Source organism: Crocuta crocuta, unplaced genomic scaffold (genome assembly GCF_008692635.1).
Source record: "Crocuta crocuta isolate KB4526 unplaced genomic scaffold, BGI_CrCroc_1.0 scaffold127, whole genome shotgun sequence".
Lineage (NCBI taxonomy): Eukaryota > Metazoa > Chordata > Mammalia > Carnivora > Hyaenidae > Crocuta > Crocuta crocuta.
Genome location: NW_027532008.1, coordinates 10,621,904 through 10,635,759, shown reverse-complemented (window position 1 = coordinate 10,635,759; position 13,856 = coordinate 10,621,904). Strand labels below are relative to the sequence as shown.

Here is a 13,856-nt window from a genome sequence, read left to right as displayed (position 1 = left end):
TAGGGGCTGAGCACATCCTGCCTGTTTAATTTTGCTGCTTTTAGCCCAACCAGAAGGACCTGCAGGGTCTTCCTGGCCCACCCGCTGCCTCTAAGAGTCCCCTAAATAAAGCGCCCCCATAGTTATGCTGCATGCGCAAGGCATCCAAAGAGGGAGATTTCTCCTTTTTGATTTCTTTTTTTTTTAATGTTTTATTTCTGAGAGACAGAGAGAGAGAGAGAGACAGCGTGAGCAGGAGAGGAGCAGAGACAGAGTGAGATACAGAATCTGAAACAGGCTCCAGGCTCTGAGCTGTCAGCACAGAGCCCAACATGGGGCTTGAACTCACGAACTATGAGATCGTGACCTGAGCTGAAGTCGGACGCTTAACCGACTGAGCCACCCAGGCGCCCGGAGATTTCTTCTTTTAAGTCCTGAATTTAACAAGCCTGGCCGACTGAGCGGTCTTCGCTCAGGACCCAGCCTCCGCGCCCTGTGCTGTTACACCCAGGTCACACGTCACAGCGTCCGTGTGTCAGGGCAAAAACCGGCAGACAAATACGTCCACATATAACGGTGTGGCCCTGTGTGGGGTACCACGGAGCCATAGGAAAGGGTAAGGATGCTTTCCACATGCTGCCGGGAAGAACTTCTCCCCAAGTCGCACTATGACATGCAGACAGCAAGATATGGGCACCACGTAGTATTTACATAAAAACGAGGAGGGGGGAGAGTATGCACGCATGTGTGCTTGGTCCTGCCTCCACCCGGAACGAGGTGGGTGAGAGAGCAGGAAGGGCACAGCCCCTCTGAACCTGGAGCCATATGAGTGTGGCACCTGTTCAAGAATGACCGTAACCTTGACATAAAACATGAAATGTGCACAGCTTTAACGTCGGCTGGTAAGTCCCTTGGGCCGGAGCAGGAGTCCTTTGCCGGGTGAGCTCAGGGGAGACGGGGGACAGCTGGAGAACCAGGCTCAGCCAGGGCTCCTGCATCCACGCATTCCCCCGGCACTCGCTATGTTGCCTCTGGGAGCTGCCGACACGGACAAGGAGCGCCCCCTCGTCGCCTGGTGGCTGGGCCACACACCCCGGACCTGCCAGGTCCAGGCATCTGTAATGTTAACAAGCCTCCCGATCGGGTTTGCAGGCACCACGGTCTGAGAAACACTAGTCCAGCACTTTGCCGGGCTCGCCTCCTCTGTTTCCAGGATACTCCTGCCCTAGAGCGGAGGCCCCTGAGCCCAGCGATGTCGCCCCACACACTCCTGCAGATGCTCACCCCCGACGGCTTCCATCTGAGTCAGTCCTACAGCGCCCGGATTGCCCAGCCCCCCACACCCGCTCCCCAGCACCCCTCTTGCTCTCAGCTGAAGGCCAGAGGCCTAAGGAGCAGCCTCAGATGCCCTGATTAATCAGCTGCATGGCTAATTAGTGATGCCGGGGCTTAGACCCCACCCCACCCCCAGTCCCCATCCGCAAGTCTCTATGGAGAAAATCAGTCACACCTGGGCAGCTGCTGAAGCCTTAACAAGGAGGGGGGCGGAGAGGCCCTGAGCCCATAAGGGGGGAGGGCCGCGGGGCAACTCCGGGGTTATCTGAGGCTGCTGTGCCGAGCGAGGGCTGTCATACGGGCGGCCAGCCTGGAGGGCCGCGCCATGTCCTTCCAGAGCATCATCCACCTGTCACTGGACGGCCCTGTCCGTGCCCTCTGTGTGCTGGGCATGGAAATCTACCTGGATCTCAGCGGGTGCGGAGCTGCCTGGGGGGTGGGTCTGGGCAGGGAGGCTGGTGCTCGGCCCCCGTGTCGGGGGTTGGCCCTAGACTGTGTGGGGGGCGGAGGTCACCTCCCTTCTCTGCCTCTTTGGGTCCTGCCTCATCTCGGGGAGCCGGGTTTGGTCTCTAAGGGCCTCCTAGTCCTGATTCTGCAGGATTCTGACCTAAATCCTGCCTCTGCCCCGCGTGGGCTGTAGGACCTTAGAGAAACAAGTGCCTTGCCCCTTCTGTCCCCTTGCCTGTGAAATAGGGGTGGGGCTGGCTCTCCAGGAGGCCGTAAGGATTAAGTGAGGGGGGTTCCTGTAAACTGGAGCCTTAGTTGTGGGGGGCTTGCTCTTGAGAGGCTAGGTCTTCCCCGGGTCCCAGCATGGCCTCCCCGCCCCCCGGCCTAGCTCACGTTTCTTCCCCTCTAGGGATCCCTTCTGGCTCAGACAAACCTTTCCTCCCTTCGTGGGTTTATAAATAAGATGCAGCTTTGGTAACTTCTAGAGCCTCCGTGGGAGGGAGGACCAGGCTCCTTGCAGTGGGGGCCAGTGGGAGTGAGGCTGACATTGTGTGAGAACCACCAAGGTGCCCTAAGGAGAGAGAGGGTGAGGGGCCACCCCCTGAGATCCTTGGGCCCTAGGGTCTGTCTCCTGGTCGGGCCAAGCAGGTGTGCCCCGGAGAAATGCAAGTCCTTCACCGTCAGTGGCTCTCCGGGGGTCCTGGTTAGCGTCCACAACACGTCCCCGTTAATGACCAAGGAGGAGACGGCCATGACCCGGTGGCCTCTGTCTGATCCCATGGACGTCCTGGTGAATATGATCTCCCCCAGCTCTGCCCCCGATGGTGACAAGGTAAGCCTGGGGGTGGGGGTGAGGGGGAATCCCCCAGGGGAGGGTGCTCCCTCCTGAAGGCTGGTGCTCCGTCCGCCCAGAGTCCGTGACAAATGCCGTGCAGGTGTTTGGCATGACGTTCAATGGCTGCTCAAACCTGCGAGGTGGGCAGCCCGTGAACCCATTATACAGACAGGCAGATAGACTCACCGGGTGAGGAAGTGCCCTGCCCAAGCCAGTGATCCGCGGAACCGGGACTCAAGTTCAAGCACGTCTGTCTTCGCCCTGTGCACTCCTGACCACAACACCCCGCTAGCTTCCACACTAGCTGCTCTTAAAGTCCGGCTCAAAGGTTTTTAGCCGCACAACTCCACTGGGCTTTTTGACCCAGGCTGGTCTGGGTGTGGAGGTCTTCACGAACCTTAAGAGCTAACGTGTATTAAATGCATGATGTCTACTGGGTATTGAATCGCCTTTCAAGAGATCGGCCTTTCCCCTCTTCCGCACAAGGAAACTGAGGCACAGAGAGTGTGCTCGACCTCCATGACATAGCTAGAGTGGGGCAGACCTAGAATTTGAGCCTGAGACCGTGCTCTTTCTCTGGGCACTCAGTCTCCCCAATGCGACCCTGGGGGCACTGGGGGGGTTCACNGACAGCAGCTGATTGTGCTCCAGGCTGATTGGAACCAGCAGAGACTTGGTAATGCTCCCCACGCAGGCCACACCCCCTGCCAATTAAGTCTGCCTCCAGGGCGAGTCCCTGGCTCCTGTGGGGCGCCACTCCCTCCAGGTGACTCGATGTGAGGTGAGGGTGCGAGCACAGGTGAGGCCGCTCAGGATGAGGGCGCTCGGCCGCACGGCGTGGTCCGCTGGTAATTGGCAGAGGACAGGTGGGCAGTGCACACCCCGTTCTGTGCTCTGTGCCGGGGGCAGGGGGCTCCCTCGGAAGCGGGTAGCGCGCTCCGGCACAGCGTGCCTCCCAGGTAAGATTCAGGACCGGGGTGTATCCAGGCTGGGCCCAGAGGACCAGAGAAGCGCTCTCTGCCCGGGCCTCAGCCTCTAGCAGCGCCAGGAGAGAGGCTGGACCTCGGAGGACCGAAGTTTCCATTTAGGAGCAGGCGGTGGGTCACAGGCGTGAGAGTACGGCCCCGGCCACTGGTTAGTTCTCTGGTTTGTGATGAGCCTTTGTGGCCCAGGCCGTGGCCGAAGGGCAGGTCTTTGCCTAAAGTAGAAAGGCCCCTCTGGAAACTCGGTACAGGATGTGGGAAAGACTGGGTTCGAATTCCAGCCCCCACCCCGGGTGTCCTACTTCCTTTTGAGTGGGCCGGTTCACAGCTGGGAGATGCTGCTGGCCCACGGCCATCTCGGGGGCACCAGGTGGGCCAGCAGTTGCACAAGTGCGTAGTTGGGGGACGGGGAGTGTCCTCTAAATCTTGATCTCTGGAGACAGCCTGGAACTTCAATCTTGTGCGGCCCCTTCCTGATCGAGGGCCTTGATCTCTCTGCCCTTGGGGTAGAGCCCACTGGATGGGGGCGGTGAGGCCTCCATGTGGAAGTGCTTGGCGGGGTCGTGGCAGGTTCTAGACCGCACTGGGACCCTGCCCTAGCTCCCAGACCTCAGAAGCTGGAACAGGAGACCAAAGTCAAATGGCTGGTCCCTCCCATGGGTTCCCCTCCCCGTCCCTCCCGTGGGTTCTGGCTGCTGTCTCCACAGGTTCTGGTCTCTTACTATCTGCCTGATGAGGAAGTCCCTGTGGCCACGGCTGTGCTCTGCCTCACTGGTATTGGTGAGTGTGTTCCCACCCCAGGCGAAGAGGGGTGGGCTTTGCAGCAGCAGGGGGAGGGGAGGGGCTCTCCCGGCCATAGTGAGTCTCCCACCAGTCCTGGATGGGTTCACCCAGCATGCCCGTTCACACAGTCCCTCAAAGCTCCGTCACTGCTGACCTCGTTCTCAGAGAGCAGACCTGGGAGTTTCCCCAGGCCCCCTCGAGGTTCCCCGGGCTCCCTCGTCTTCCGCAGCTACTCATGGCCAGCACCTCCTCCTGCCTCCCGGGGGTACGGCTGGTGGCGTGTCTGGTGCGTGGTTAATTCTCACGTTCGATCCTTTCCCCTCTCATTCAGAGCCTTCCTTCAGCAACTTGCTGCCATAGGAAGCCACTACCCTTCCTCCATTTCTTTTCTGGATCATCCCAGAACAAGCTTATCCCCTCCACTTTTTTTTAATGTTTATTTTTTAAAATTTTTATTTCTAGGAGAGCGAGAGAGACAGCATGAGCAGGGGAGGGTCAGAGAGAGAGGGAGATACAAACTCTGAAATAGGCTCCAGGCTCTGAGCTGGCAGTCAGCACAGAGCCCGACGTGGGGCTCGAACCCACGAACCACGAGATCATGACCTAAGCGAAAGTCGGAGGCTTAACCAACTAAGCCACCCGGGCGCCCCTTTTAATGTTTATTTCTGAGAGACTGTGAACAGGGGAGGGTCAGAGAGAGAGGGAGACACAGAATCTGAAGCAGGCTCCAGGCTCCCAGCTGTCAACACAGAGCCCGACGCGGGGCTTGAATTCCTGATCCTTGAGATCATGACCTGAGCTGAAGTCGGAAGCTTAACCGACTGAGCCGCCCGGGCGCTCTGCTATCCCATCCATTCACTTAATGGGAGGAGGCTGTGCTGCCTATTCTCTTAAGGAATGAGATCTCTCCTAAATCTGCTTCTGCGTCTTCTTTGAGCTCCACTCCCCGACCTTGCACCATCTGTGTGTCTTCCCTTTTCTCTGGTACCTTCTCAAGTCTGACTCCCCACTGCCCTTAGGGAGGACCCGAATGACCTCTACTTCACTAAGCCCAGTGGCCTGCTCGGTCTTCTACTGCCTTGACCTGTCTGCAGCTTTCATACGATGGGTTACCCTTTCTTGACGCATTCTACTGACCTTTCAGGGACCCTGCACTCTGTTTTCTTCCTACCCAGCTGGCTGTTCCTTCTCAGGTCATTCTGGATCCTTCATCACCCAGCTACCTGCCCCCGCCTGGCGGAAGTGCTTGGGGCTCAGGGAGCCGGTCCTGTGGCTCTGCAGACGGGACTCCCCCAAACTCTTCTCATCCAGCGCCTCCCACCAACTTGACTCGGGAATCTGCTGCCCCAGTGTAACTTCTTGAGTGTCTAACTGATGTGTCTCCAAGCTAATCTATCCCATGCGGAACTAGTTCTACTTCTGGGGAAGATGGCTGAGGAGGACCCACACTGAGCTGGTTCTCTCTCCCTCCCTCCAGTGCCCACCTTCCCGATGGTCTTCCCATTGCAACGGACCGTGGTCTGTGCTTCTAGCTGGTTGGGCCCCAATCCTGGGTGTCCCCCTTCCTTTTCCCTCTGCCCACGTCCAGCCCTGAATCTTGCTGCTGTTTCCTCAAAGTTAGCTGGAATCCACACCCAGGCCACTTCGATGCTCTTGGCTGGTCCAAGCCACCATCCTGTTGCTTGGGTCCCTGCAAGGGTCCCCTGGTGGGGTTCCTGCGCCGTCCTTCCCGCTCTACGGGTCCACTCCTGACCTGGCCCCCAGAGCAGTATATCTTCAGAAGGCTATCCGATAATGCTTCCACGGATCAAAGCCTTCTGTTCCTTCTGCACATGTGGATCAAAGCTGACATCCTCTATCCACAAAACCTACCTGAGCTAGTCTCCCGCTACCTCTGACCTGTCGCCTGTTTCTCCTGTGCCCCTTCTGCTCTGGGCACACTGGCCTCTTGACCTTTGACCTTGCCACTTGGCACTTCCTATTCTACTTGCTCTTCCCTAAATCTTAACATCGATCACTCTTCTGCCTCCTTCAGGGCTCTGTTCACGTTTCAGTTTGGAGGACTCCTCTGATCTAAAACTGAAACCCATCCCTCCCTTGTTTCCCACGGCATTTCTACCATCAGACATGATGTCATTTTCCTTCTTTCTTCACCCCTTGCCACCGTTGGGTGCGTGCATGCGCCGTGTGTGCGCGCATGCTTGCACACACCTCCTGAAGATTGAAGCCAGCTTCCTAGAAGGTATCTGGTCCGTGAGCATCCATACCAGGCGCTAAGTGTATGCAGCCATCGTGGTCTGTTCTCGTGGCCCTGACATTCCAGTTGGGACTTAGCACATCAGATAAGAGCTATGAACAAAAATAAAACCAGGGTAAAGGCACACCAAGGCCAGCGTGTGGTGGGAAGAGACAGAAGGTGGAGAATGTGGAGACTGGAGGAGGAGCCTTGATGGTGGTATTTGAGCCGAGCCTGGATCCTTAAACTCTGAGAGGCTTGGAATTGCCATGTATTGAGCCTTTCTTAAGTCTTAGAGTGCTAAGAGCTCTCCAGAAGGCTGGAGAGTGGGCCCTCTAGGTAGGCATCACCTGGGTAGAGGCCAAGTGGCATGATATGGCATCAGGACCATGGCGGAATTGTTCTGTGAGTTCCTGGGGGGCTGGGGGAGACACACAGATACGTGGTCCCCTCCAGGCTTGATCACAGGAAGCGGTCTGCCTCTGAGGGGACTTTCTGCAAAGCTGTCAGCATGCCTGGAAGGCTGGGCACCCCTGGTCCCCTCAGGCAGCACGGGGATCACCTGCTGCGTTGAGGCTCCATCCAGCAGGCCTAGGGGGCGGTGAATTTCTCTCGTTTCAGTGGTCTCCCTGGACGTGGACCTCTACCGCAGTGGGCAAGTCGAGATGGCCAGCGACAAGCAGGCTAAGGTGAGGCTGTCCGGGGAGGGGTACGGGCCCCCCAGACTCCATCTGGATTTCCTAAAGCCTCTGAAGTCAAAAAACCTGCAATACAATGGGAACTGATCACGTCCATTTCTAGCTCTCCCAAAAAAACCCCAAAAATGTGTGGCGATGCTGGGCCCCATCCTAGCCTAGTTGTGTGGTGTGGTCGCCTAGAACAGCCCCTGCACCCCCCTCCCCCGCATGGGACGGGTCTCCTCATTTGCCTCTGTTCCTCCTTCCCAGGCACTGGGGCTGGCTGAGGAGCTGTGACCTGCACCAGCTTCCTCCCTTCCTCTTGACGCGCTCCTCTGACCTCACCCTCTTCTGTTAGGTGCTTGCGTTGGCAGAGAGGTCCCTGCCCCCCTGGAGAAAGTCTTGGCCCTGTTCCCAGTGTGCGGGGTCGTGTCTGGAAAGCAGGATGTACCCGCTTCCTCCTGAATCTGCATTCCTGTTCTCTTTGCAGAAACACTGGGTCTGGGGGCCCAGTGGCTGGGGTGCCATCCTGCTTGTGAATTGCAGCCCTGCCGACAAGGGCCAGGTCGTGGACAAGAAGACCACGAAGGTGTTCTTTCCCGAGGGTAAGAACTGGCCGCTGTCCCTGGGACCCTCGCCACCTTTGTGGGATCTATAGCTTTTCCTGGGGCTTTGCTGCCATACCCCTCGGCAAACACGGATTCTAGGCTGAGGTCTCCCTCTGAGCCTAAAGTCTCAGTCTCGCTCTCTCCCTCCCTCTTTCTCTATTTCTCTTTATTTTTGAGAACGAGGGCACAAACAGGGAAGTGGCAGAGAGAGAGAGAGAAGGAGACACAGAATCTGAAACAGGCTCCAGGCCCTGAGATACCAGAGTAGAGCCCAGAGCAGGCCTTGAACTTCCAAACCTTGAGATCATGACCTGAGCCAAAGCAGGACACTTAACTGAGCCACCTTGATGCCCTGAGCCTAAAGTCTCTTGTTAGAGGCTTGACGTTTGTAACTAGGAAGAAAGCGGCCACCTGGCCCTGTGGGTCCTGATAATTGGATAACAGACGGTTATCGCCTGGCTGTGGACTTGAGCATGTTAACTTCTCTGGTCTCATTGTCCCCATCTGTAAAATGGGGACGGCCTAGCCAGCTTCATTCATAAAGTTGAATCCAAACGAACACACATGAGGGGTATGCGAGCCTCTTCCTAAAAACCCTCTCATGACCTGGGGCAGGATCCCTGACCGTCTCAGGCAAAAGCAGTCTTGGATCTGGTCCTCACCTGAGGTTGGGGTGAAGGGTCTAGGTCTTGGCAGCAGAAAGGGGTGCCCTGGTTCACACCAAGGCTGGAGGGGAACCCACACTCAAATGGCCGTGTGAGGCCCTGTTCTTGGTGTTTGCGGGGGCCGTGCACACCCCCAGCTGCATGAGGTAAATGCTGTCCTAACTCAAAGCAGACCCCAGGTGTGGCAGGCGAGGCAAGTTGCCTGTGGCCACGCGGGGAGCAAGTAGCAGAGACCTGCGGCAGGGCTGGGCCGGAGCGGGAGCCCGGGGGTCCCCAGTGCTCCGCTCCACAAGCCCCAGCCCTGGGCTCCCCGCCTCTCTCCGCCTCTGCAGTGCTGACTGCAGAGGCCCCTCAGCCTTTACCTTGTCTCTTGCCCAGAAATAGAGAGTCTGTCCCAGATGACCTTGAACGTTCAAGGGCCCAGCTGCACTTTAAAGAAATACCGGCTGGTTCTCCACACCTCCAAGGAAGAGGCGGAGAAGGCCCGAGTCTACCGGCCCCAGAGTGAGTGTCCTGGCACTGCCTCTAGCTTTACCTACATTTCCGCTGCATCAGGGGCCACCACAGCCACGTGGCTCCCAGCCCGGCCCTGTCACAGGCCTGCTGGGACCTCAGGCTGACGGTCGGGGTCTGGTGTGGCCACACTCGTGTCCCTAGGACTCCCTGGCTGCCGCTTCCACAGACTAAGAGTCCCGGTACGTCCAAGCCACCTGCCCCCAGGAGGGGGAGGACGGTGCCCCTCCTGCAGGATTGGCTGCAGAGGAGAAATGCATACTGGCCGGACGCTAGTGTCTCACACAGATCAGATAAGCTCCTTCCCAGCGACTCCTCCCAGAAGCGTGCTTCCTCCCTCCTCTTCCAAGACCCCTCCCTCCTAAGTTTCCAGAACTCTGAGGCCAAGGAGGGAGTGTGTTCTAACATGTCTGCCCCAGCACCACGCCCCCACCCCGCCCACCTGGAGCCCTGGTGGCCTGGAAGGCAGGTGGCACATTCCCGTCTATAGGCAAAGGCACGTGGGCTGTGGCTTAGAAAGTGGACACGCCCACCTCCAGCAAGTCCTCCTTGAACAAACCAGTCTTCTATCTACCTCAGCTGGTTTAGCATTCAGTGCCTCTAAGTTCCTGAAGGTGAGGTTTAACGCTGCGTCTGGAGGCACGTACCGGTATATTCCCTTCTCCCAAAACCAAGTTCAGCTTCAGCTGGGCGACTGGGCAATGCTCTGCTATCTATACAATGACTGTCTCTTGGGGCCCAGCTCTGGAGAGGAGGTCTTGGCCGCTTCCTCCCCTGTGCTCAGGGGCCCTAGCTCCGTCTCCTCTCGTCTCCTGTAGACCACAGCTGAACTTGGAAGTGGTGTGGGACTAGCCAGAAAAGGCAGTAGGTTATATGTGGTCCCTCCCCACGCGGGCTGGGAGTGAGCGGTAGACGCGTGGGTGTAAGCCTGGATTGGGCCATGGGGGACCGTTCTGCCCCAGGCTGCCCACCGTGAATGGATAAGGGAGGCCGTGATTTGTATCACTTGCTAAGCATGTCCTCCATCACCTCTATCAAGCTGTTAGGGTTTTACTTAAACACCCAGGGGTGCCTGGCTGGCTAGGTCGGTAGAGTATGTGACCCTTGACATTGTGGTCAGGAGTTAGAGCCCGTGTTGGGAGTGGAGATTAAGGGGTTGTTTTGTTTTGAAGTACTCAATACAGGGGACCAGGCACCTCTGGAGCCTGTGACTCTTGATTGCGGCATTGTAAGTCTGAGCCCCACGCTGGGAGTGGAGTTTAACATTTTTAAAACCTCATTTTAAAAAGGCCGGGCAGGGATACACAGCACATGGCGATTTCCAGAAACCCTTAGGAGGGTTTGAAGCAGGCCATAGTTTGAGAACCACAGCTCTTTATAAGACAGAGCAAAGGAGTCTGAGGGGAAACTTCCAAAGATAAGCCAGAGCTGAAGTTCTAGAAACCAAGGAAAGGCAGCCTTGCGTGAGGGCCATGATCAGCTGTGGTGGCGGCGGTGGTGACTGCTGCTGCTGCTGCTGCTGATCAAATCGATGGTGAAAATCTGGGTTTCCAATATCGCCGTCACTCGTGATTTGCTAAGAGCCGTGGGGCTGGGAGCCATGGCGAAGTGGGCAGGCGGTGGGTCTATGGCAGAGGACTCCACCGTCAAGGGGACCGTGTGGAGGAGGTAGTGACTGGGGTGCTGGGATGGAGGGGGGGTGTCGGAAGATGCTAGAACATTGCACCTCTGCAGGGGGCACTGACCCGATGGGAGGGGAGGAAGCGCATCTCAGGGGGAGGAGACAGGAAGAGAATGTGAGAAATGGGAGCGCAAATGGACGGGGGTGAGGGAGCGCGACACTAGTTTTTCCGGGCAGTGTTGGGAGCGGCTCTGAGGTTTGGTCACTTCCTAACGTGGGGTCTTCTCAGCATGGTGTTTCCTCTGACTGTGTGGATACAAGAGAGCTTTTTTATTTTTTAACTTTATTTTTGAGAGAGCACCCACAAGCAGGGGAGGGGCAGAAAGAGGGAGACACAGAATCCCAAGCAAGTTCTGTGCTAACGGCAGAGAGCCTGACGTAGGACCCGATTCCACGAAACTTGAGATCGCGACCTGAGCTGAAATCAAGAGTCAGATGCTTAACCGACTAAGCCACCCAGGTGCCTCCATGAGAGCTTTACAGATCGGGCTTAACCAGAGTTGAGGTCTTGGTGTGGGAGCGGATGGCNGGGGGACGAGAACGGAATCGGCAGTAGGCAGGGTGGGGGCTGGGTTGAAGAATTGCAGAGGTGGGAGTCTAGGTGAGCTAAAAAGACAGGATGCGGACAGCCTGCCCAGAGGTGATGTCCAGGCCGTGGGTGTGGAGCTGGGCATCTGAGGTGGGACAGAGCTCTAGTCCATTGCAATAAGTCAAGAGAGTGGACTGTGTGGATGGGCTGGTCTAGGGTGTGACTAGCAATGGCCACGGTAGCGGTGGAGACCAGCCTGTGCTAGAATAGTCCACAGAGGATGCTGAGGGTGCCAGTCGGGTGCAGAAAGGAAGGGGGCAGGTGGCGTTCTCTGCGGGCATGCCCTTCAAAGGGACTAGGACTCTTTTTCAAAAATATTAAAAATTAAAGAGAGCATGAGTGGGGGAGAGACCGAGAAAGAGAGACACAAAATCCGAAGCAGGCTCCAGGCTCTGAGCTGTCAGCACAGAGCCCGATGGGGGGCTCGAATCCATGAAACCACGAGATCATGACCTGAGCCAAAGTCAGATGCTTAACCGACTGAGCCACTCAGGCGCCCCCAAAGGGACTAGGATTCTTGAGGGATAAAGGAATGGGCTGGAAGTGTCGATGAGGAACAGACCCCATGGTACATGGAAGGTAGAGGAGAAGGCACAGCTCAAATCCGTGTGGGCTCTGTGTGCTGGGCCTCTAGCTCTGGAAGGATGCATTCACCCCTGCTCTCGCAGCCTGCTAGGGACAGACCGCCTCAGACCAAGCAGGGGTTGGAGGGTGGCTTGAGGTCAAGGGTAGCAGAGCTGAGAACGGGGTAGGAACAGGCAGGAAGGGCCCATCTGGGTCACAAAGCACCACTTCTCTCTCCGTACCCGGATCGCGAGGGTGGACTCCATCGTTCCTGGCATATGTATGTCCACAACACAATGTTAGCTTTGCTTAAATTCAGCAACTAGAAGAGCAGGCCCCTCCGAGGCCACTGCAGAAAAACCGATGTGGCTGAGAAGGGGCCTGCGGCAAGGCAGACGGGGGACCCTCCTCTGTGGGGGAGACCCCCTGGGTGCAGCGGCCATGGAGGGCCCAGGGCCCCAGGGTGGTGGAAGGTTCTGGGCCCACAGCAGCTGCTGTCGGGGGCCACGGGGCGGCCGGTGCCGTTGGTCTGTGCCAATGGGAACCAGATCACCCGGGGCCGGCCGCCGCGGGCCCAGTAAGGTTTCCTGCAGACCCGCCGGTAGCTGCGGTGTGTTTGGAGAAGTCCCGCCCCTACGTGGGCCATGGCAGTGTGACCCAGAGCGAGAGGCCGGTGAACGGGAGCCATGCCTGTGACTTTGGAGCTGGAGGCCCAGGCAGCTGGCACCTGCCCTGCCTGAGGTCTGCAGGGGATGCAGAGCCCAGATTGTTCGGGGCCGTGGTGACCACAATAAACCTAGAGTGTGATTTCCTAGACTTGGGGTCTGTCTAGAGGCTCTAAGTAGGAACAGCTGCCGTCAGGGCTGGGCAGCCACATCAGAACGGGCCAGAAGGATGAGCTTCGGGGCAAGGATTGGGGAGGGAAGCCTGGTGGCCTCGGGCCAGGCTGAGCTCTGGAAATGGAGAAGGAACAGATGGGGGACTGAATTAACTAGAGACCACCACAGGGTGTGTGGTCCCCTTCCTTCTCTCTGCTGGGCATGGATTTGTATTTCACAACCTAAGAAGACAGAAGGAGATGGGCTCCACACAGCTGGTAGGAACTTTCCTGGGCTTCTTGGGGAAACCCTCCGAGGCCTAACCTGTCCCACAGACGTTCTCCGGGACGCCTTCCCAGCGCTTACTTACTGTCTGACTTGTCAGATGAGGCTGCTGGGCTCCCCTTTGCCCCTTTAAGCATTTGTAGGCTCTCCTCCCTGGAGTTGGCCAAAGCGTAGAACCACCTCCTATGAGCCTTTCCCGTGGACGGAGCGCCGTGAAGGCAGGTGTCTTCCTCTGAGCCCCGACCCTTGATGTGTGATTGGGCTTTGAGAACAGCGTTTGTAGCCCTCATTTGGGAACAAGTACTTGATTGTGCATGAAGTCCTGAACCCCAGAAATGCAGACACAGAAAAGCCAGCTCAGCTCCTCTTCTTCTGGAACTGGGAGCATCTTGTTCTGCCTGGCGGAGCGGGTGCCCTGACCACCAGATGTGGAGACGGGCACCGGGCTACATCAGCAGCCTGTGCCTTCTCTCCTCCTCAGAAGACAGCTCGAGCACCTTCGAGGTGCTGCTGGGGCCTGGCCAGCACACCTATACCTTTGCCCCACTCAAGAGCCACTTGAAGGAAACCTTCTATGTTGAAGCTGTAGAGTTCCCGTCTGCCAACTTCTCAGGCCTAATCTCCTACTCAGTCTCGCTGGTGGAGGAGTCTCCAGACCCGGTACGTCCCTGAGTAGCCCCGCAGCCCCTGGACCGGGGACTGGGGGGCAGGGAGACCTCTCTCCAGGTGGACAGGGATGGGGAAGACCAGGCTTGGCAGGTAGAGCTAGGGTTTCACGCCGCCTTTGGGAGAAAGAGCAGCGGGGGACAGGTGGGGGCCCGGAGGTGGGCTGAGGGGAGGAGCTGGAGGCCTGCGGGG

The 13,856-nt window shown here is 57.7% G+C and overlaps 1 protein-coding gene across 1 annotated transcript in view; it reads left to right on the top strand.

Moving 5' to 3' along the window:
• The window catches only part of LOC144241121 (uncharacterized), a 61,911-nt gene that overhangs the window by 38,940 nt on the left and 9,115 nt on the right, over window positions 1–13,856 (top strand). Inside the window, 8 exon segments of the mRNA XM_077775563.1 lie at window positions 1,193–1,283; window positions 1,599–1,731; window positions 2,410–2,593; window positions 4,287–4,359; window positions 7,220–7,287; window positions 7,766–7,880; window positions 8,927–9,052; window positions 13,480–13,658. Of these exon segments, the coding sequence (XP_077631689.1) occupies window positions 1,193–1,283; window positions 1,599–1,731; window positions 2,410–2,593; window positions 4,287–4,359; window positions 7,220–7,287; window positions 7,766–7,880; window positions 8,927–9,052; window positions 13,480–13,658 (969 nt within the window).